The 24,256-nt window shown below is 34.6% G+C and overlaps 1 protein-coding gene across 1 annotated transcript in view; it reads left to right on the top strand.

The window, feature by feature from the left end:
- LOC124090067 (heat shock factor protein 3-like) overlaps positions 1 to 23,164 on the top strand; it is a 52,670-nt gene extending 29,506 nt beyond the window's left edge. The window contains exons 3-12 of the mRNA XM_046440445.2: positions 311 to 438; positions 4,182 to 4,306; positions 7,813 to 7,888; positions 8,354 to 8,415; positions 11,142 to 11,226; positions 11,429 to 11,562; positions 16,147 to 16,371; positions 18,494 to 18,593; positions 21,268 to 21,331; positions 22,542 to 23,164. Coding sequence (XP_046296401.1) covers positions 311 to 438; positions 4,182 to 4,306; positions 7,813 to 7,888; positions 8,354 to 8,415; positions 11,142 to 11,226; positions 11,429 to 11,562; positions 16,147 to 16,371; positions 18,494 to 18,593; positions 21,268 to 21,331; positions 22,542 to 22,867 — 1,325 coding nt within the window. The 3' untranslated portion in view covers positions 22,868 to 23,164. The remainder of the gene's footprint in view (positions 1 to 310; positions 439 to 4,181; positions 4,307 to 7,812; positions 7,889 to 8,353; positions 8,416 to 11,141; positions 11,227 to 11,428; positions 11,563 to 16,146; positions 16,372 to 18,493; positions 18,594 to 21,267; positions 21,332 to 22,541) is intronic.
- The last annotated feature ends 1,092 nt before the right edge of the window (positions 23,165 to 24,256 follow it).

Here is a 24,256-nt window from a genome sequence, read left to right on the forward strand (position 1 = left end):
AAAATCACTACATATAGGGAATATTGCAGAAATTTGAAGCTATTGCTTAATATGGGTCTTGAGAATTATATATAGATCTTCAATGGTCCATGCTTTCACACTAGTACTCTAAAATCGTATATCTTTTCATATAAACAAAGTAAAATAAGCTATTGAGATTTCACTTCTCAAGTTTAAAATTAGGCTATTATGGTACATTAATTTAGTGTGTAGTCCAGTAAAATATTTCACATTATTTCTTATTTATTCTAGTGATTCTAGCTTTCCTTTCAGAGTTTATTCTATTATCTTTGTGTTTTTGTTTCACTAGATGGTTTCCGAAAGGTGCTTGCAATGGAAAATGGAAAGGTTTTACAAAGGAAGACATTAACTATGGAATTTCAACATCCATTCTTCAAAAAGGGAGGATCCAGCCTTCTAGAAAACATCAAGCGCAAGGTAAGGGGACTGTTGCCACAAACTCTTCTGTAGCATTTTGGGCAGTGGCTAGTTTTTCCTTAATCTAAATATTTCAGTTTTTGTAAGTTTTAAGGGTCAAGTTGCTGGAATTTGGCAATTGGAAATTCATTTGCTAGGTACTTTTTCTAGTTCTCTAGAAAGATGACTTTTAGATATCAGTTTATCTATAGACTTATTATTATGCTTCCTTGGTATATTTTATTGCCATTTCATCTTTTTCTCCTGCAGATGGGAATATAACATTTTAGCAAGTAAGCAGAAGAGACAAGGTTAAATTATAAATTAGTAACTATTTATATTTTTCCTAACATACACGATAACTGCTGAACTTGCCTGTTCACTCCCAGAGCTAATTATTAGTCAAGGCAGAATAGTAATAAAGTTTTCCATTCATGAGATGTCTATGTATGTAGATACTTTGCATGAACCTATGTATAGATGACATCAGTGTACTGGAAGTTTAAGACCAAAATCAAAACCAGAAAATTTGGATTATCACTTAGATTAGTGGTTCTCATTATATGATTTGTGAACACCCTAACTTTCTTGAGACATTTTTTCAGGGACCTGTGAGATTGAAACTATTTTCTTAATAATACAAAGATTTCTTGGCTTTTTTCACTCTTTATTCTTTCCTGAGTACAGTGGAATATCTCCAAGGTTACATGATGTCTGATTGCATCATCACTCTAATATTAATACATAATGTACATATTATTGTAAATTTCTTTTGGTACTAGGGATTTAACACCAGGGTGCTTCACCAGTGGGCTGTCTCCCCAGTCTCCCCCCTTCCCCTTTAAGACTGGATCTCACTAAGTTGCTTAGAGCCTTGTTAATTTACCAAGGCTGGTCTTGAACTTGTGATCCTCCTGTCTCAGCTTCCCAACCCACTGGGATTACAGGTGTGCCCAGAAATTAATAAATATTCAAAATTTTATCAAATTTAAATTCTGATATGATAAATATTGACAAATAGAAGCCATATAAATAAAACCATAGTTTTCATCTTAGATGTGGTGACCTTGGAATGACCTTCCCATTCTGTGAGGTAGAAGAATGAAGAACAAAGCTAAATTAAGATGAATCAGCTGGGCACTGTGGCATTTGCCTCCAGTGACTCAGGAGGCTGAGACAGGAAGTTTGCATATTCAAGACCAGCCTCACCCTGCCTTCAGGAACTTAGTGAGACTGTGTCTCAAACCAAAAAAAAAAAAAAAATTAAAAAGACTGGGTATATGGCTCAGTGGTAAAGTACCCCTGGGTTCAATCCCCAGTTTAAAAAAAAAAAAGATGAATAATTATCCCATACATTGAAAAAGGAGTCACTTGGGATTTCCCAAGTGACAAATATAAGCCATGTAAATATACTACTGAGCACTTTTTTTTCTTTTTTTTTTGTACTGAGGATTGAACTCAGGGGCACTTGACCACTGAGCCACATCCCCAGCCCTATTTTGTATTTTATTTAGAGATAGGGTCTCACTGAGTTGCTTAGCACCTCACTATTGCTGATGCTGGCTTTGAACTCACGATTCTTCTGCCTTAGCATTCCCAGCTGCTGGAATTACAGGCATGCACAACCATGCCCACTTTCTGAAAACTTCTTTTTGCTCTCATTCGGAGTAATATTTAGATATATGAACTCAACAGTGTTGTTGTTATTGTTGTTGTTGTTATTATTATTATTATGTGCTTGGAATTGAAACTAGGGCCTCATGTATAGGCTAATTTCTTTCTTTCTTTCTTTTTTTTTTTTTTTGTACCAGGGATTGAACCCTGGAGCACTATCCACTGAGCCATATCCCCCGCTCCTTTTTATCTTTTATTTAGAGAGGATTTCATTGAGTTGCTTAGGGCCTTGCTATGGTGCTGAGGCTAGTTTTGAAGTCAAGATCCTCCTGCCTCAGCCTCCCTAGCCACTGGGATTACAGGCATGCACCGCCACACCTGGCTTATTTTAATTTCTTATTTAAATAAACAAAAACTTTAAATGTGTTTTTCTTGTATAAGTATACTTGTTAACTTTTAAGTTCTTTGGTTTGTGAATATTTGGGAAATGATACATACCCTCCACAGAGAAGATGACCAGGTTATGGCCTACAAAGAGGACAAGCAATTTTTTCATTTATTAAAGAATGAAAACAGGTATCTGTTTCACTGCAAATATAATTGTACCTTCTTCTGACTCTTGATACAATTTATTATCTGTGCCACTCAATTGCCATTTATTGCATACTGCTTTTCCTAGATAGCCATCTATTTGTGTCTAAACATCTAACTTTCTTGATCTTTTAAATTTTTTTTTTATTTATTTAATTTTAATTAAAAAAAATTTTAGTACTGGGGATTGAATCCAGAAGCACTTTACCTTTGAGCAACATTACAGCCCATTTTGTTTTGAGACATGGTCTCACTAAATTGCTTAGGGCCTTACTGAATTGCTGAGGCTGGAATTGCACTTGTGATCCTCCTGCCTCAGCCTCCTGAGTCACTGGGATTATGGGCATGTGCCACCATTGCCACTCTTCTGATCTGTAAAATTTATATAAGCAATCTTTGATAGTCAGCTTAGTCCTTAGACAAGTTTACAGCAGGTAAAAATATACTGGAAGCTTTTGTTCAGAATTCCAGAGTTTCAACTTAAGAGTCCTAGAACCTCTAGTTTCTTCTTTGCTAGAAGCCAGTCTCACTCATATTAGTGGCATGACGTAAAGATTCATTTTAGAGAAATTGGTAACATGATGTGTTGCTTTATTCTGTTAAAGTTTTTTTTGTTACTTCTCATCTGTGTTTAATGTTGATTAAAAACTTTTATTGTATGTACACCATGAGATAATGAATGAGTGAGAGTTTTTAAAGATCTAATAAATATGATGATAATGCACCTTATGGGCATACTCCCACCAACAGCAGAGATCTAAATCATTAAAGCCTGTTCAATCACCACCTGTGGAAATAATTACAACAATGTTATTATAGACATTATTCTGCATTAAATTATAAAGCCTTCTTAGCATGATGCTTCTTTTTATAAAATACATACTGCAGTATGCACTTATCACAGCAGGCCTATAAAATGAATCTATAGTCTGACTTGGATTGTTTCTGAGAATTAACCACATTGTAGATTATCCATAATCTAAAGCCCCTCCCCAACACTGATCATAATAGCTCCCAACAGGAAATAACTAGGTGAGGGTCAGAGCTAAAACTTAAATATAATGAAATATATTTATGAGAGTGCCTATCTAAGTTAATATACTTCCATATGTGTCAAAGTCATGTATAATTGTCTTTTAGATTTTCTGTTTTGCTATAATACATACTTTATTCTCTCTGTAGGCTTTTTCAATTCTTTAGGGATAGAAACTGTGACTTACCCATATTTGCACTATTGTTAATGTGTAAATTGTACTCAACATATGCTGAATTTAGGAAATATTTATTGCAGGTCTCCTCTGTGTAAGGTATTGTTCTAGGTAATGGTGAGAAGGATAGAAGGAGACTATCTTTCAATTAGTGGGAGAGATGATAATGTATGTAATAACTGTAATATGAGGCATAGTTTGCTTAGTGCTACAATAAAGGCACATTTATAGAATTCAGTCTACTGTTTTAGATTAATCATACATCTTTTCCCTTCTATTAGTGCCAATAATGGAGAGTTGATGGTATGTGAAATTTCTAACCAGCCCAACTGTGTTCTGTTTTCATTTTAGGTGCCAACAATGAAAATTGAGAATGTCAAAACTTACCCTCGTGAGTTGCAGAGAATAATGAGTGAAGTGCAGGATATGACAGACAAGCAGAGTAACATGGATGCCAAATTTGCAAAACTGAAAAAGTGGGTGTTTATCAAGATTTCCAATGTCTGTTTCCAAGGTTTAAAGGTTGATTGCTTCTGAGTTGAGAAACTGAACTCTTGTTTTCCATGGCACTTTAATGAGGTTTCTTTCAAGTTAAACCGCAGCACTGAATCAAATGCTTTAGTGTTTGTACTGCTGCTAATGTGCCAGTGGCTCAGATCATGTAATTGTGGCTGACTAGAAGATCACTGTATAAATCAGAAATAAACTATTGGCATCCAAAACAACTGTGCAAGCATGAGTGGTATAGCAGATAGCAGTTTTCATTTGACAATAGAAAACAGAAAAATATATAGGTTTTATATTTAAGTAACCTGACCTAAATTCCTGGCTAATTCTTTCCTTGGACTAGTTTTTAAAAATGTTCTGTGAAATGCATACTTTAAGATGTATCTCATTGCTTTCTGAGGAGCTACCATGTACAGAATATAGCATGCAGTTATTCTAACCTTTATTCAGAATATAGTGTTCAAAGGCAAAATTTAAATGGTTAAGCAGTCTCAAAATAATACCTGTGATAAAAAAATTATAACCTATTTTTTCTTAGAGGAGATGTATGTGAATATTTTCCAGTAAATGTTCATCAGTATTCAAATTAAACTTGAACTCCTTTCCAAATCTTTCAATGAACTGCAAATGTACCTTTAATTTCATGATTCAATCTTTTGTAATTGACTTAGTAAATTAAACTTTTCTTATTCATCAAGGGAGAAAAGAGTGAGGAAGTAAGGAGAATGGAAGTAGTTTTCTTGCTTTTTCACCAACATTGAATATAAGCCCAGATTTTCATTGACATTGACCATGAGCCAACCCTTCATATTAATTCTGGATATCAGCCTGTTGTTAAACGTTAACCATAACCTACAGATACATCATGTGGTTGATGATCCTCCAGTGGGTTCTGGCTTGTTTTATAGGTAAAACAGACCAGAAAATATTGGGCAATAGTGAACTAGATGGCCTTCTGAGGTTTCTTCTGGCCCAAAATTTGTGATACTTTCCCATTGTGGAATTTGGATTGTATTAGAACACATTTAAAAGTCATTCTGTATAGGAAATTTAGTCTCTTAATCTGCTACAAAGTGTCTCTTGTCATACCATTCAGTGAAAGTATAGATGTGTTAGTTTGGCATAAATCCACCATCCTAGAGTTTTAAGTGTTCTTTCAGCCTTTTATGAACTATTTCTCTATTCTTAATCCTATGAATGTTATGACTACATTAGAAGTATATGGATTTGTGGGGGTGGGGTTGTGGCTCAGTGGTAGAGTGCTTGCCTGGCACGTGTGAGGTACTGGGTTTGATCCTCAGCACCACATAAAAACAAACAAACAAATAAATAAAATCATGGTATTTGCAGGTAGTGGATGGAGTTTGAGAAGACAATGCTAAGTGAAGTTAGGCAATCCCCAAAAGACAAATGCCGAATGTTTTCTCTGATATAAGGTGATTGACTCATAGTGGGGTAGGCGGGGAGAGCATGGGAGGAATAGATGAACTCTATATAGGGTAGAGGGGTGGGAGGAGAAAAGAGGGCAAGGGGTTAGCAATAATGGTGGAATGTGATGGTCATTATTATCCAAAGTACATGTATGAAGGCATGAATTGGTGTGAACATACTTTATATACAGAGATATGAAAAAATGTGTTCTATATGTATAATAAGAATTGTATTATACATATAGAACACATATTATACATAATACACTGTCATGTATTTAAGAAATGAAAACAATCAATCAATAAACAAATGTATTATATCCATCTACAACTAAAAAAATGAAAATAAAGAAGTATATGGGTTTTTAATGATTCTCAGATTCTCCCATTTAGAAGAGACTACCTTAATAGTAGTCTTGCTCTCAAAAAAATTACTGTGTGATACAGAAGTGTAGATCAGTGGTGCAGCATGTGACTAGCATGGACAAGTCCCTGAATTTGGTCTCCAGCACCACATACAAAAAAGGGAAAAATTAGTGTGATATCTGTATGGACTAATTCACTGACAAAGTTTGAAAAGTATTAGATTTTAAGCCTGAAATATTCAGGCAGGATAATGGGAGGTGCCAATCTTCATGAAGAACATGTTTTTGAGACTTTTATTTTTTAATTAATTTTTTAATTATGACAGTGGAATGCATTACAATACTTATTACACATATAGAGCACAATTTTTCATATCTCTGGTTGTATACTAAGTATGTTCACACCAATTCATGTCTTCATACCTGTACTTTGGATAATAATGACCATCACATTCCACCATCATTTCTAACCCCCTGCCCCCTCCCTTCCCCTCCCACCTCTCTACCCTATCTAGAGTTAGTCTACTCCTCCCATGCTCCCCCTCCCTACCCCACTATGAATCAGCATCCTTACATCAGAGAAAACATTCGGCATTTGGTATTTTGGGATTGGCCAACTTCACTTAGCATTATCTTCTCTAACTCCATCCATTTACCTGCAAATGCAATGATTTTATGCTCTTTTATTGCTGAGTAATATTCCATTGTGTCTATATGCCACATTTTTTTATCCGTTCATCTACTGAAGGGCATTTAGGTTGGTTCCACAGTTTAGCTGTTGTGAATTGGGCTGCTATAAACGTTGATGTGGCTGTGTCCCTGTAGTATGCTGTTTTTAAGTCCTTTGGGTATAGACTGAGGAGAAGGATAGCTGGGTCAAATGGTGGTTCCATTCCCAATTTTTCAAGAAATCTCCATACTACTTTCCATATTGGCTGCACCAATTTGCAGTCTCACCATCAGTGTATGAGTGTTCCTTTTTCCCCACATCCTTGCCAACACTTATTGTTGTCTGTATTCTTAAGAACTGCCATTCTGACTGGAGTGAGATGAAATCTTACAGTAGTTTTGATTTGCATTTTTCTGATTGCTAGAGATGTTGAAGATTTTTCATATATTTGTTGATTGTATATCATCTTCTGAGAGACGTGTCTGTTCAGGTCCTTGGCCTGATTAAGTTATTTGGGTTATTATTTTGGTACTTAGATTTAGTCTGCTTTCTTAACGCAGTAGACAGTGAGTCAGTCTCATAATCTGAAGAACACTTTAAATACTATTAATTCAGACAACTCAATATAATATTTGATATATATATACAAAATTCTTTTTTTTAGGTGGATGTAAAATATTTATTTATATATTGTTTCTTTTCTGATTACTCAGAACCCTGAAGACTCCTAAATCCTTAGATTTAATTTTATTTATTTTTTATTTTATTTTTTTAAATTTTTTATTGTTGGTTGTTCAAAACATTACATAGTTCTTGATATATCATATTTCACACTTTGATTCAAGTGGGTTATGAACTCCCATTTTTACCCCATATACAGATTGCAGAATCACATCAGTTACACATCCATTGATTTACATATTGCCATACTAGTGTCTGTATATATATATTCAAAATTCTACAGAAACATTTCTGTCCTGCTTCATTTGAGGAATCTGTTAATGTTGTAGGAAATATGCAACACTTTGGTTTGAAGTGACAGAGCTAAGACAGAATTACTGCAAGCAACAGCAACTTTTAACACAGGTATCAATAAATCTTTTTTAAAAAAATATTTTTTCGTTTATTTATTTTTACGTGGTGCCAAGGATTAAACCCAGTGCCTCACACATTCCAGATAAGCACTCCACCCCTGAGCCACAACCCCAGCCCCTCAGTTCAGACTTTTAAGGTAAAGATTAAATAAATCACAACTAAATTTTAATATTTAGTTGTGTTGGGCTGGGGATGTGGCTCAAGCGGTAGCGTGCTCGCCTGGCATGCGTGCTGCCCGGGTTTGATCCTCTGCACCACATACAAACAAAGATGTTGTGTCCGCTGAAAACTAAAAAATAAATATTAAAAATTCTCTCTCTTTCTCTCTCTCTCTCTCTCTAAAAAAAAATATTTAGTTGTGCTTAATGAGGTCTCTACCTTCCTCTTTACTTATTGATTTCCTTAAATATCAAAGATGATGTCCTAATTAATTATTCTGTATGATTTTTTTTTCAGATTCTTCAGTTTATGTTGAATTTGATAGGTGAAAACTACATGGTAAACACAGATAGAAAAAGGTGATTTTATTAACTCCAATTCTTTTCTTGGTTATAGAAGGTGTCTTTATTCTCTCTTATAATTTTTCTTTTTCTAAGCTTATTACTTTTTACATCAGAGAATTTAGCATGTACAAATTGTGCATGTGATATCAGGATAAAAAATACCTACCAACAAAAGCCACACATATCAGCTCAGTGTATCTTGTTTTTCCTTTTGTTTTCATACTTGATAACAGACTAACTTTGCCATGGCATGATATAATAGGTATATCCTAGTTGCTGGATCTTACTTGCAGGATGATTTTTTTCTTTCTGTCTTCCTTTTGTAGGCCTACTAAGTGCTAATCATTCTAAGGCTTCTTCTCTCTAAGGAGCCAGACAGAACTGGACTTCTTCTTTACTTTTAAATAAACATTTTCATTTTATTGTATGTATGTATGTATGTATGTATTTGGTGCTCGGGATCAAACCCAGGGCCTCACACATGCTAAATCTGTACTCTACCATCGAACTATACCACTAGCCTCAGAATCCCTTCTTAACATATCTCCTGGGATTATTCTGGAATAGATTGAAAAGTACTCCTCAACTCTACTTTGTTAAGGAGTCGTAGAACTTGCATAGAGGTTCTTCACACAAGGGATTATCCTGGACAGAAAGAGCAAAGAAGTTTTACCTCCAATTTCTGATATGATCAGGAGTTCCCAGCTTTATCTTACCCGGTCTTTTGCAACCTAAAATTATAGGATTTTTATATAAGTCCTTAGAAGACAGAGTATATAATTGTAAAATTTTCCCTTGTGATATGCCATGTAGTTGTATCTGAGAAATAAAGTCATGTTATTAGCTTGATTCCTCAGATTTCATTAAGCTATTTTGAACCAGTAGATAATAGCTGATATTTATTGAGTATTTACAGTGTGCTATGTGCCCTACATAGACTCTCAATTAATTATTACAAAAATTCTATTGGATGGGCTCTAACATTATCCCCATTTCACAGATATGAGAATTAACTAAAAGAAAATTTAACTACTTTATCTGAAGTGACTTAGTTAATACATGATAGAGCTATATTTCAAACCTAGGTAGGGGGGAGTCATTGACTTCAGAGCTTTGCCTCACATTTGAGTGGACCCTCCTTCACATTTATTTTTGATAACCTCTAATTTTGATATAATCAAACTTGATAAAAATTTATATGAATGCTACAAGTGACTCCCATAGAGCTTTTACCCAGATTTCCAACTTAACATTTTATATTATCATTTATTCTCCCTTCTTCCCTGTCCTTACACACACAGAGGCACACTTTTTTCTGAACCATTTGAAAGGAAATTCAAGATATAGTGTCCATTGTTCCTAAGATTTCATGTGTATTTCCTAAGAATGATGATGATGATGATGATGATGATGATGATGATGATGATTGTTATTATTTGCATTTTGAGGGGGTGTTTTTTTTTCATTTTCTGGGGATTGAACCCAGGGGTGCTTTACCACAGAACTATATCCCCAGTCCTTTTTATTTTATTTTAAGGCAAGTTCTTGCTAATTTGCTGAGCCTGGTCTTGAACTTAAGATCTTCTTGCCTCAGCCTCCCAAGTCACTAGGATTATATGCCTACACCACCATGCCTGATGGACTTCAACATTTTTGAAGAGTACAGGCCAGTGATTTTTGTAGAATATCCATCATTTGGGGTTTGCTGTGGTGTCATGGCTAGAAAACAATTGTAATTTTTGGTAGTATAACTAAGAAGTGATTCTGTATTCTTAGTATATCATTGTCAGAGACAACTAATGTCAGTTTCTGTAATTATCTGTGATGTAAGCTTTGATCATTTGAATTCAAGGGGTGTTTCCTCAGTTTCTCTAGTCTTAAGTTACTATTTCTCACTTAGTAACTTTCCAGGAGATACTTTTAATTTATATAAACACTCTTTTCAATGTTTCTTCCATTAAAGTAGCCCTTAACTCAGGGGCGATTTACCACAGAGTTACACACCCCTCCACCAGCCCATTTTTATTTTATGTTGAGACAGGGTCTTGATAAATTTCCTAGGCTGTTCTTGAACTTGGCATTCTTCTGCCTCAGCCTCCTGAGTAGCTGGGATTATTGGCATGCTATTTGTACAATTTGACTCTTCTAATTACATTATTTCTCTATATATTTTGTTTACATTCTACTATAAGGAAGAACTTTTTCTTTTTTGCTGGTTATTCATTTGTTTATATCAACATGGAATCATGGATTCTTATTTTAGTAAGGGATTATAATCTTTATCAGAATATGTCCATTGATAGATATATTGTTGCTTTGAGCATTTTTACTTTTCACATAATAGAATGTTCTAGGCTTGATTTATACTTTGCATTTCCCAGCTCTGGAATCAGGCATCACTCCAAAGAGTCTGGTTTCCCCTTTAGCTCTTTGTTTTAGTTTTAGCTGACCCAATGTATACTTAAAAAAAAAAGCTATTAGGATATCTTAATGTAGACACTTAGAAGGAAGCTAGCACACAGGGTAATATTCCAAATTGTTGCTACTTTTTCTTAGCTGCCTCTCATTAAAATGTAGTGGGTCCTTTTCTTTGCTCACATTGTTGCTGAGATGCTAAAACATTATGTCTCGTGGGAATCATTCTGACAAAAGATAATTAAAATTTAGGTTCTATACAATACTTTTGCTGACCATGCAACATTAAGATAGCTTATAACATTGAAATGTGAATCTCGTTGCAGGTCATTTCCACTTAAATCTGGGGCTTCAGCTTCCAAATGTGCTCATCAATATTTCCATATTCCAGAGGAGAAGAAGAAAGAAGCTGTAAGATTCTGGAATAAGATGATGGTGGTGGGTGGGTGAAAACAGAGCATTTACTGTCAGTTAAATTTCCAGTACCTGTTATTATTTCTCATACCATTGTTAAGTGTTCTCTATGGGAATCACATCAAATATGATCTGAGAAAGACCAGATGTATACATAGGTACATGATCAACTCTCATTTCCTCTCACCTTCCTGTTTAGATGCAGATATTACAAAATGGTTATACACTTATTGAAGAAAAATATAAAAATCTCCTTGATAGTATCATACCTACTTTGAAAGATGAATCTAAAACCTTAGTTTCATGTGTGGACCAGGCAATTGGAGATGATGGGTAAGCAGTCTCGTGGATAATGTACTGATAATGAATCATAATATAGTCTACAGGTATGTTAAATCACGAGGTATATTTTGTTGTTAAGTGAACAAATAATGTTTTCCTTCAGTTACTAAAATAAAATACAACTGATGTCCTGTCATTATGCATTTGTGTTCTTCCTTAGTGTTAATGGTACTGCTGTCCATATCTGGGCATTGAACCCAGGGTGTGAGCGACATTCCCAGCCCTTTTATATGTTGTTGATGAACTTTTATTTTATTTATTTTATTTTATATGTGATGCTGAGAATCTAACACAGTGCTTCACACATTCTAGGCAAATGCCGTACCACTGAGACACCATCCCAGCCCTAATGTTTTATTTTGAGACAGAATCTTGCTAAGTTGCTTAGGGCTTCACTAAGTTGCTGAGGCTGGCTTTGAACTCATGATCTTCCTGCCTCAGCCTCCCAAACCACTAAGATTATAGGCTTGCACCACTGTACCTGGCTGCCTTTCATGTTCTTGTTCAGCCTTCCTTATGACTACCAAAACATCCTTGTAAAAAAGTTTAACCTGTATTTTATTACAACAGAATAGGGCAGTGATAACTGGCCCTTTAAAATATGTATACAGTAAATGATTTTTGAAGAAATAAGGTATTAAAATATAATTTACTTAATGTAAGATATTTGTATATGATTATGGCTTAGATATGAGATATTACCTAAAAGTTCATGTTTGAGACAATCTAAAAAGGTTCAGTAGTGAAAACATTTGATTATGAGAATTGTAACTTACTCAGTGAGTTAATCCACTGATAGGGATTAACTAGGTGGTAACTGAAGGCAGGTAGGGTATAGCTGGAGGAGATGGGTCACTAGGGGCATGACTTTGGGGTTTATATTTTGTCCCTGGTGAGTGGAGAACTCTCTCTCTGCTTCCTGATTGCCCTGTCCTGAACTTCTTTCCTCCTCCATACCTTTCTACCATGATGTTTTGCTTCACCTTGAACCCACAGCTGTGGAGTTGGCCTTCTGTGGACTAAGACATCTGAAATTGTGAGCACCAAATAAATTTCTCCTTGTCTCAAATTGTTCTTGTCAGTTCTTTTGGTCACAGTGGCAGAAAAGCTGACTAAAAACACACACACACATATATATATAATATAATATATATATAATATGTAACTTTTTTTAGATGTCAACAATAGCCAGTTAAAACTTCTAGTGGAAAAAAAAATTCTCTTGACAAAAAAAACCAATAAACTAAATTTAAAAATACTATAAAGTTAATAATAAATATGAAGTATGTGTTTGGCAAAAAAATTGTTCTGAAAATTTGAGAATTTCTATACATGCTAAAGAAAATAAAAATATAAGCATGAGGTTTTTTTTTGGTGGGGGTAGAGGTTGCTGGGTAGGGAACCCATTGTGTGTTCTAGGCAAGTGCTCTATCAGATATAGGCATTCTGAGCCCTTTTTATTATTTATTTTGAGATCAGGTCTTGCTAAATTGTTGAGGCTGGGCTCAAACTTGTGATTCCCCTGGCTCAGCCTCACAAGTAGCTGGCATTCTAGGTATGTGCCATCATGCATGAATATTATTTTTATTGAGACATAATAGTTTTACATATTTATGTGTTACAGTATGGTTATTCATACATGTGCAGTATCAAATGTGCAGTAATCAAATCAGGTTATACCCTTCTAGTCATTTTGAAACATATTTATTGTTTTAAGAATACTTACTTGTGCTATATAGACAATTAGTACTAGTTCCTCCTCTCTGTTTTAGTGCCCTTTGTTTAACTTCTTTCTTTCCTCCCACTCCTTCCCTTCCTAGTCTCTGTTGACCGCCATTTCTTCTATAAGATTAGCATTTTAGTTTCTACAAATGAGTGAGAATATGTGGTATTTATCTTTCTGTGTTTGGCCTATTTTCCTCAGTAAAAGGGCCTCCAGTTTCATCCATGTCACAAATAACAGGATTTCATTCCTTTATATGGTTGAGTAATAATATTCTATTGTGTTTACATACTATGTGTGTGTGTGTGCGCGCACACACGTGTGTGCTAGGCAAGTACTCTACCATTGAGCTACAACCTCAGCCCCGTTGTGTATATTATTTTTAAGTGTGTTATAGATATTTGGATGTCTATTGGAGAGGGTTTTTTTTTGTTTAGACATCTAAGTCTCAATGATGTCTATATGGGTAGAAAGAAAGACCAAATGGAGAATCATTAAGTGTGGTGCAGGAGGGTGGAAGTTCTAGAAAATTATACTTGACTAGGAGACTGTTGGAGGAGCATGCAAGTGGAAAATCATTCAGCAGAATATTATGAGATGTATTTTAGAAGTATCCAAAGAAATCCTGAGGGTATAGAATGTTTGGGGAGAGATAAGTGTTGGAGGGGGAGGTCAGTACGGATATGAGCAGTGTGTCCTAGAGCCTGGTATATCCAGAGAAGTAAGCCACTGAAACAATAGGGTCTGGGAGCTAGGGTGCTTAAGAGGACAAGACAATGAGAAGGGTGCCATTTTAGAGAAGGAGATATAGATGTTCAACATCAGTCCTTGAATTAAAGTTTTGCACAGATATTGTGTGCTAAATCCAACAGCATGTAAGCTATCTATCTGGTTGCTGGCCCAGAAAGAGATGCATATATGCATTTTCTTTACCCTGTCCAACAAGTTAACAAGGATGCAGAGTGGTGACAATAGGTACATCTTTAAAAACAGAGTATACCACAAAAGCTTTCCTAAAGAGAGCAAAGAAAGAAAGAAATCAGTGGATCTGGGACTTGATGACATCTAGAATGTTAAAATTTTGATGAATGATATTTGAACATGTGTACAAAGAACCTTAGAAGCTAATTAAAAATTCAAGTTTCAGGGAAGCTACACAATCACAGATATTTGTAGTGTCTTAAAATATCATGTCAGAAAAAAATATGGAAAATCATGGTAACACATCAACTTAATTGTTCTATTAGAAACAAATATTTAATCCTATGATAAAATTAACTTGTTTGTTTAGCTTTTTCATCCTTGTTCAAAGAACCCCAACACAAACTATATAATTTGTTATATGAGAAACAATACAAAAATCATTTGTCTTTTCTTTGTATTTCCTCCTTTATTGATAAGCAAATAGTTGTCCCATTCTGCTTATTTTCTAGTCAAGATTGACTACAAAACAGAAAGGAAACTTGAGCTGTGAGCTTTGACTACTGATCCTCATAGTGCCATTCCATTGCTCTGATTTGTAACATGCTATATAACCTCTCTAAATGATAAATGGATAGATAGGAATACTTATAAGTATGATAGTTACATGCATACAATAATATGTAGCTGAGATTTATATATGCATAGCTAAACAGTTTTATGGAGACATAATTTGTTCATTTTAATTTTTGCTGTTCAATTTGTATTGAATTTACTGAGTTGTTAAACTATCCCCATCATCCCATATTAGAGCATTTTTATCACCCCAATGAAATCTTTCATGCCTGTTTACTAACCTACTTTCTGACTCTCAATTGGATATCACATATCAATAGAATGATAGAATAAATGGTCTATTCTGTCTGGCTTATTTCAATTAGCATAATATTTTCAAGGTTCATTCATGTTATATCATAGATTAGTACTCTTTTTTTATAAAAAGTATTCCATTTTATGGGCTCACCACAGTTTTCTTTCCTATTAGTTAATTGACACTTTGGGTATTTTCCATTTTGAGGCTGTGAATAATGAACATTCACAGAAGAATATTTATGTTCGTATTTCTCTTGGGTATATACCTAAAAATGGAATTGCTAGAAACTAATGGAATAGAATGGAAAATTATTTTTTTGTTACTAGGGCTTGAACCCAGGGGCACTTAACCACTGAACCACATCCCCAGACCGTTTTTATATTTTATTAGAGACAGGGTCTGAGTTGCTTAGGGCCTTGCTAAATTGCTGAGGCTGGGTTTGAACTTGCAACCCTTCTGCCTCAGCCTCCTGAGTAGCTGGGATTACAGGCATGTGCCACTGCACCCAGCTTCCCAAGCTTTTTAATTTTTAAAAATTTTGAAACAGGGTCACACTAAGTTGCTCAGAGCCTCAGTAAACTGCTGAGGCTGTCCTTGAACTTGTGATCTTCATACCTCAGCCTCCCAAGTTGCTGGAATTACATGTGTGAGCCACCATGCTTAGCATGTTTAACTTCTTAATAAATTTACAAACTGTTTTCCAAAGTGGCTATACCATTTCGCCTGTATTTCCACCAGTAATGTGTGGAAGATCCTATTTTTGTATACCCTTACCTTCACTTGTTATTGTTTGTCATTTTTTATTATAGCATTCTGGGTTTGATAAGTATTTTTTTCATTAAGTTAAGGTGATGGAACAATTGGCTGGTCAGTTGGCATGGACATAGTATTATATGATGTATAAATGAATTGAAAGGAGAGCTTCATGGCATATCATAAGTTATTTATTCTAAATATTGCGAATATTTAGATATTATATAACTGATGGAGGTATTATAGCCTGTATGATTTGAGCTCTAACATCATTTTTGATTAATACATTCTTGTTGTTTCTCAGAGAGGATCTTAAAATGTCTATTCAGGATATACCTATGAATGAAAATTCATCGGATGTTGATATGTATTCATCTATACCCGATTTTCAAGAACTAATGACTGAAGACTATTTAGGAGAGGAAACTGACAATATTTCTTTGGAGTTTATGTCTTCTCCTTCTGAGGATAATTATTCAATCTTTACTGAAGACAAATCAGACAGTCAATTTAATACTATAATGAATAGGTATGCAATGTCTTTCTTCTGTAACCTAGTAGGTTTTACATGTTTTTGAGGAAAGTGTTTTTTTTTTTTTTTTAAATTACAGTCTGGGGAACACTTTGGATACAGCTAAAGAAAATCAGGGATATAACAATAGCTTATAGAGTCTTTGAAGGATACCTCCACCCTCACTCTTTCCCTTTCTTTCTGTGAAACCCAAAAACATTATTTAGAATGTTGATAAGGACTTTGAAATGAAGTATATAGCTAGTTACCCCCAAATCTAGCTGAGCAGTAGCATAATTCTTTGCTATATCTGTGATTACACAGTTGAATATTGAGTTGAGTCTACTCTCATTTTGCAACCTTAACCAATCAGACATTTTTAAGGGGAAAACTAAATTAGGATCAACACCTTATCCTGGGACTTAGCACTGATGTAGGACTTGTGTTTCTGAGGAAATTTGGATATTGATTTTCACATATATGTTCTTTTTCTGAAGTTAGAAAATTACCTGTTTATCCAAAGCATAATATTATGGTAAGTTCTGGGAGATATAATTAAGGAAACATTTCCCTTAGGCACCTCCACTCCTGATATTATCTTTGTTTCTTATATACTGCAAATGTACTTTTTGGTAATATATTTGGTGTTTCACCTTCTGTGGTCTTCTGAAAATAAGAGCCCAACATTGGTAGTATAAAATCTTCCCTTTATTTTATATTAAAAATTATCTCAGAAAGCAGGGTGAAACCTCCTGCTTGGAACAAAACTAGAAGAAAAAAAAAACAAGATTTCATTTCCTGAAACTAAGAGGTTGTGTGTGCTTCAGCAGAAATACTACTAAATTGGAGCCACAGAGTCACTGTTGTCAGCAGATCTCTACTCATGACAACACTGAGTGGCTTGTGGAGGAGGGATGTCAGCTGGAGTTTCACCTTCATCAGCAGTGCTTACATTAGTCTGTTTTCATACTTTACCATCTTATGTTTGTATTATTCCCTGCTACTTTCCCTTATTTATTGTCCAATCCCAGAAAGATGAAGGTCATGTGTGGGCCTTGGTCAAATTTTTCTCATAAATAGCTTCCTAAGAACACCCAAAAGGGGGCCCTGTAAGCTTCCTCAGCCCGATCCAAAACTTCACTACAGACCCTTGGACCTGTTTCAAAGGAAACTTCTCTAGACAATGAAATAATCTACCAATTTTAGGGCACTTTATGTCCTCAGAACATTAACAGCAACTGTTGTTTGAGATAATTATTCTGAGTTGCTTTAACATTGCCTGAATTGGCCACCAAAGTGAAGTTTAAGTTCTAATAGATTGGCAAATTATAGGAAACTAAGAATTTAGTGGCATTTGGATTCTTAGGTTAAATAGTAATATTTGATAATAATAAAATATATGATCCTCAGAACACCTGATTTTCCTGATGACTGGCACCACAAAATGAAGTCAAGAACTATACCAAAGAGCAAAGTCAAACTATGCATTTTTTGTTGTTGTTCACTGACAACTGGTGACATGTGTCCCACTTCCTCTATTGATGAGATTCAGGCTGAGTGTTGTTCAGTGGAACAATGTAGTCATTTCAAAAGCTAACTTTGGTGTATATAGAATCTCATAAATGAAAAGACCCTAGAGGTCATTTGGATTAGCTAGCTACATTGTTGTGGTGTTTTGCATCTCACTTTTTTTCTTTTGATTGGGAACAGTGACTTATCATCCTATTTGGCACCAAATTCACAAAAGGGCATCCTGTGGAATTATAGCTTTCCCTGGGAACAGACTAGTGTGTTTTTCTTCCATCCTTCTTTTCTAGGCCTCTTCAGGTTGAAAACTCTGGTATGTTACTTGGAAGTGGGCCGCTTTGGCTGAGTTATAACCAGTGAATTATGTACTGAAATCTTCTGAATAGCATTAGGCTTTATAGTCTGAAAGTGAAATATCTGTAACTGGAAAATGCCATATGGTTTGTGGTTTCTTGGTCAAGGACCTGCCATAATCTGTACAATTTATTATGTTTGTGGTATTTTCTCAAAGATTGTCTCCTGGCAGTTAGATTACCATTTTTTCCATCCACCTTCATCCTGCTTGGCAGCAGAGTTTGTTGATTTCCCCACCCCTCTATTTTTTTCATTTAAGGGATGAAATGTATATGCAGGGTATTGAAGGAAACCTGGTGGAGATTAAGTCCTTGCAATCTAGGAAGAAAGTGAACTGTGATGCTGGTCATGTCAGTGAGGTAAGACTATCAATTCATTTTGCTGTATTTACATAAATTATTCCAAAAGCAGAATGATATATGACAATTGGCACTGGTAATATTATGCCTGGGATTCAAAAATACTTGAATTCTTACCTTGACTTTTCCATTGATTTAGTGTATATGGTGTTTATATCTTGATTTTCTGAACCAGAAACTGAAGTAGTTATTATATCTCTCTTCCCCAGACTAATAGTATAATTTATTTTTTATTATGTGGTGATTTTCCTTCTTCCAATTCCTTTAAAATTGTCAATATGAAAGTATAAGTATACCTTTATGTAGAATTTTGTGATGCTTTAATAATAGTTTTTCATACATCCAAAGTTCCTCTTCTTGTCATATTATACCTCACTGTTGTGCAAAAATAAACAGTGTAGAATTTAAGTTGTTGTATATTTCTCTCTTTTTTCTTTACAGCCAGTCAGTTCTGAACTTCCTACTTTAATGACAAACGAAACTGAAACTTTATCTAGTATGGATGTCATGGCAGAAATAGATGTAAGATCTATTTTTCTAGTCGTTTTATTGCTTTTTATATACCATCCAGTTCTGGGACACTATATTGTTTTTTTGATGATGAAGATTGCCATAGTAGATTATTAGCAGAAAACCTTTACAGTTGAGTGAATGAAGTAGGAGGGCTTAAGGCATGCCATCTATATTCTTTATCTGCCCTCCTCACTTTTTCTTCTATGCCTTAATATTGACTACTTATAGCAAAGTCCAGTTTAAATTAGTATTTTTCAACATTTTACTACTTCCATGCATATATAAGACACCCAGAGATCCACTTAGTGAAGCAGAACTTCTTTGTTCACATATTTGCAAGTGGCTACTAATATAATTGACAAGCCATGTTTACTGATGAACCTATTATTCCAGGTATTCACGAGACTAAGAAGGTAGGAACATGACTTGAGCCTAGGAGTTCAAGGCCAGCCTGCACAACATAGTGACACCTAATCTCAAATAAAAAATTACTTCTAAGTGAACCGTTGCTTTTCTTGGCAATTGCTTTCTTTATAAGTTACATAAAGAGGAATCTTATCCTATTCCTGTGTATATAATCAAAAACTGATCCATGTGTTAGATTAAGTATCTTTTTTAACATCAGTTGCCATGCTGAACAACAGAACTTTCTTTAGAACTTGTCTCTTATAGAAAAGGGGACCAGAGAGAATAATTAAGGGAATATTTTGGGGTGCTGGGGATCAAACTCATGGGCTCATGAATACTAGGCAAACACTCTATCATGAGCTATACCCCCAGATACTAAGGAAATATTTTAAGATACTTGTCAGCCAGAAAATATGTATGACTGGATTAAAATGAGCATTACCACATTGCTCATATACTTGATTTTCTTAAACATTACTTCACATTCTAGGATACCCTTTCCTGTCTTTTATGACATAATTTGGTGGCTATAGGTGGCTTTTTTTTTTTTGCTACTGGGGATTGAACTGAGGGACACACAACCACTAAGACACATCCCTAACCTTATTTTTATTTTGTTTAGAGATAGGGTCTCACTGAGTTGTTTAGTGCCTCACTGTTGCTGAGGCTGTCTTTGAACATGTGATCCTCCTGCCTCAGCCTCTTGAGCTACTGGGATTATAAGCGTGCACCACCGTGCCTGGCTATGAGTGTCAGTTTAATGAGAACGTTTGACAAATGGAGAATCTGTGCATTTTAGACTATGTAATAGACAAATATCTAAATATTAAATGTACTACTTTATAAATATTGGATAGGTAACCAAATTTAATCTATGTAAGAAATCATGCTTTGTTTGGATATAGTCATTTAGTAAATGATCATGATTATGACTGGAAATTATAATAGGACCAAAAAAGAACAGGGCATCTATTTGTTAAAATTGTTTTTGTTAAGTCTTTCCTCATACTCCTGTGAATTGCAAGGAAACTGAATTCCTAGCAGATAATTTTCTTTAATAGTATACTTACAGGCCTGTTTCTCTTAGCTTAGTGAAATCTTATTGTTGCTGTTGCTATTTTAGGAAAAAATAAAACCCTTGTATATTCCCATAACTGTTTTCTCTAGCTACAGAAGATCTCCAGATGAAACTTTTTTTTGGTCATTGACCAATAAGTAATGGGGCTAGATCCTGTGGGTGTTGACTCTTGTTGTATATTGTTTAGCTGAGATGACTTGAAAGAAGTGGTTTTTTTCTTTCTGGACATACTAGACATATTTGATGATTCTCATCATTCAGGTTCAAATACTCAGGTTCAAATCCAATATTTACCACATTTGCTTTTGTCTGGGCAAATAAATATTGGTCAATATTAGTTCAAGCTAAGTGACAACTGGACCTACGTCGCATAATTGGCTCTTGCTGCACTATGAATTGATTTTTTTCCCCTTCTGTCTAAAGAGCAGTTAGTAAAGAAAGCTACAGCCTTTAGAAAGCAAGGTAAATGGAAGCATTCTTCCCTCAATTTTGTTAATCTCTCAAGAGATAGGTTTCTTTTAAGGTGCTGAGGACTGAACTTAGGGCCTCATGGTTGCTAAGTGTGTACTGCACATACTCCGGCCCAAGACATAGTCTTTTTTTCATCAAGTATTTAACTTTATCTCCAAGAATGATTGATGGATAAAGATTCTAATATTTTATCTCCCTTTATAGACTCTTGATTTAATGAATAGTGAAGAAGGAAAGAGGAATCTACTTGAAGCCAATGGAAGAAAAGGTATAAACGATTTTTTGTAGAGGGGTCAGATTTATGTTCTAGTCTATCCTCACAACTTACTAAATGACCTTTGGCATGTCATTTAACCTCTGCAAACCCATCTTTACTCTTGTGTAAACTAAGATAATAATAATTGATTTTTTGATTTATAAATTTTTATGAATATTAAATGAGTATTAAATGAGATAATATATTTGAAAGAGCCCTGAAAACTATTTTTAATTGATTTTATTTTTTAAATACATGACAGTGGAATACATTACAATTCTTATTACACACATAGAGCACAATTTTTCATATCTCTGTATATAAAGTATGTTCACACCAATTTATGTCTTCATACCTGTACTCTGGATAATAGTGACCATCACATTCCACCATCATTTCTAACCCCATGCCTCCTCTTTTCTCCTCCAACCCCTCTACCCTATCTAGAGTTCAGCTATTCCTCTGATGCTCCCCTTCCCTACCCCACTATGAGTCGGTCACCTTAAGTCAGAGAAAACATTCAGCATTTGTTTTTGCACAATGGAATATTACTCATCAATAAAAGAGAATTAAAATCATGGCATTTGCAGGTAAATGGATACAGTTGGAGAAGATAATGCTAAGTGAAGTTTAGCCAGTCCCCAAAAAACAATTGCCGAATGTTTTCTCTGATACCATGTAAACTTAAGGGAGAATGTATTATAATGTCTCTAACTTTAAGACAAAAACCATAATAAAGATATTCAAAAGGATGTGCTGTAATCAATTTGGGTTTTCACATGACATCCAAACAAGTTCTCAGAAGGTAGGTCCTTTGTTTTTTACTAAGCTTAAGTCTCCACAGTTAGCTTAGATTTTATAGGAAGTGCATCCTACAAAGATCTATATTCTAGTGGTTACTGATATTCCTAATTCCAAAAACAGATTTTAACAAAGTCACATCACATTCTTCTCTTATAGAATTATCAAAAGTTTGAAATATTAAGTATATTAGGAAAGCTGATATTAGATTCTAGGACCAGAGGCAAGAGTACATTATTCTTCCATATTATTTTTGCATAAGATGCCCCTCGAATAGCTATTTTGAAGAGTGTAACTCAGAATAGTGGGAAGATAACTCTCATTCTATTCTGTGATTCATTTAGCAGTGTAAGATTTTGATTATATTTTTTCTTACCCTCTCTTCTCCCACAATGTGTAACAAAACAATGTCTCTCCACAGACCAGCAAGTGGTAGAATACAAGAAATATGCCCTGCTTTCCCTGTTAGAGGAGGTGCCAAAAAATGATTTTGGAGAAAGACTTCAAGATTCTAATGACCTTCTTTTGGATGATCTGAAGAATCCATCGTTGGTCTTACCAGATTTCAATGACCATGATTGTATAGCCCTGAATGTTTCATCTCCAGGAAATGTAAATACTGTTGAAAACTCTGCACCCCACTTATATGTGGAAACAAATGGAGAATCTATGCTGTTCCCTTTGGTTTTTCTCAGCCCTGTTACCAATTTTGATGATGAGTCCAACAAACTTGTGTCTTCTACTTGAATTTATCTTGAGCTCCCCCCATTCTAGCTTCCTGCTAGAAAAGTGACAATGACTCAAATACCTTTGGCTATCTAGTATGTGCCCCTTCATCTCTTTTTTTTTTTAATTTTTAATTTTTTATTGTGGGTTGTTCAAAACATTACAAATTTCTTGACATATCATATTCCACACTTTGATTCAAGTGGGTTATGAACTCCCACCTTCACCCCATACACAGATTGCAGAATCACATCAGTTACACATCCATTGATTTACATATTGCCATACTAGTGTCTGTTGTGCTCCGCTGCCTTTCCCATCCCCTTCATCTCTTAACCTCTGTGAATTGAAAAATACAGTTAAAATTGTTGCTTGCTGTTACCTAAGCAAGTTTTCACAACTGGGATTAAATTCAGACCACACAAAAAAAGATAGAGAACACATTTATGTTGGGGGGCATGTAAAAAATGTAAATCAACATTTTGCTAATACCTTATTTACATCCAGAAGTTTATGTTAAGTACTACAAAGGATGACAATCTTCAAAATAAATAGCAAATCCATGTAGCTAGTTTCTGCTGATAGCAAGCAAACTATGCCATTCCAGGGATTCTTGAGACAAATATATTTTGAAAAATATTTTCAAAGGCAAGGATTTTTTGTGAATTCTGGAAAGGACAGGACTAAAATTTTCCCTTGATTTTACAGGTACATTTATTTTATAGTTTTTCTATTTTAGTTTAATTAATTATGCAATTTTTATTTTCTAAGAAAATTGAATTTTCAGCATAAAATTATATTTTATATGCTATTGCACTAATCAAAAGATTCCCTTTACTTGGGCTGGAGTTGTAAATCAGTGGAAGACAACTTGCCTAGCATGAGTGAGGCACTGGAGTTGATCCTGAGCACCACATACATACATACATACATACGTAAACAAATAAATTAAAAAAAATATAAAGGAATGCTGTCCATCTACAACTATATAAAAAAAATTTTAAAGAAAGACTACCTTTACCCAATATTTTGAATCTCATCTAAAACCTTGTGAAAGAACTGAGTCACATTCTAGCCATGTTTTTTATCCCCAATATGAGGAAACACAAGAACCAATTTATATATATATATATAACTGTATATATTTATTTATATATACAATTTATATATACAATTTATATATATACACAGTTGTAGTTGGACACAATACCTTTACTTTTTACTTTATTTATTTTTTATGTGGTGCTGAAGATCGAACCCAGGGCATTTCACGTGCTAGGTGAGTGCTCTACCACTGAGCCACAACCTCAGCCCCCAATTTAGTTTTTAAAAATTAATATGCCACATTCACAGTCAACCATTTCTTAACTTTATATCCCATCTCTATTTCTTTAGTTGCTTAAAGCATAT

Source organism: Marmota monax, unplaced genomic scaffold (assembly GCF_021218885.2).
Source record: "Marmota monax isolate L192 unplaced genomic scaffold, Marmota_monax_Labrador192_F-V1.1 WCK01_AAM20220418_F8-fsc00134, whole genome shotgun sequence".
Lineage (NCBI taxonomy): Eukaryota > Metazoa > Chordata > Mammalia > Rodentia > Sciuridae > Marmota > Marmota monax.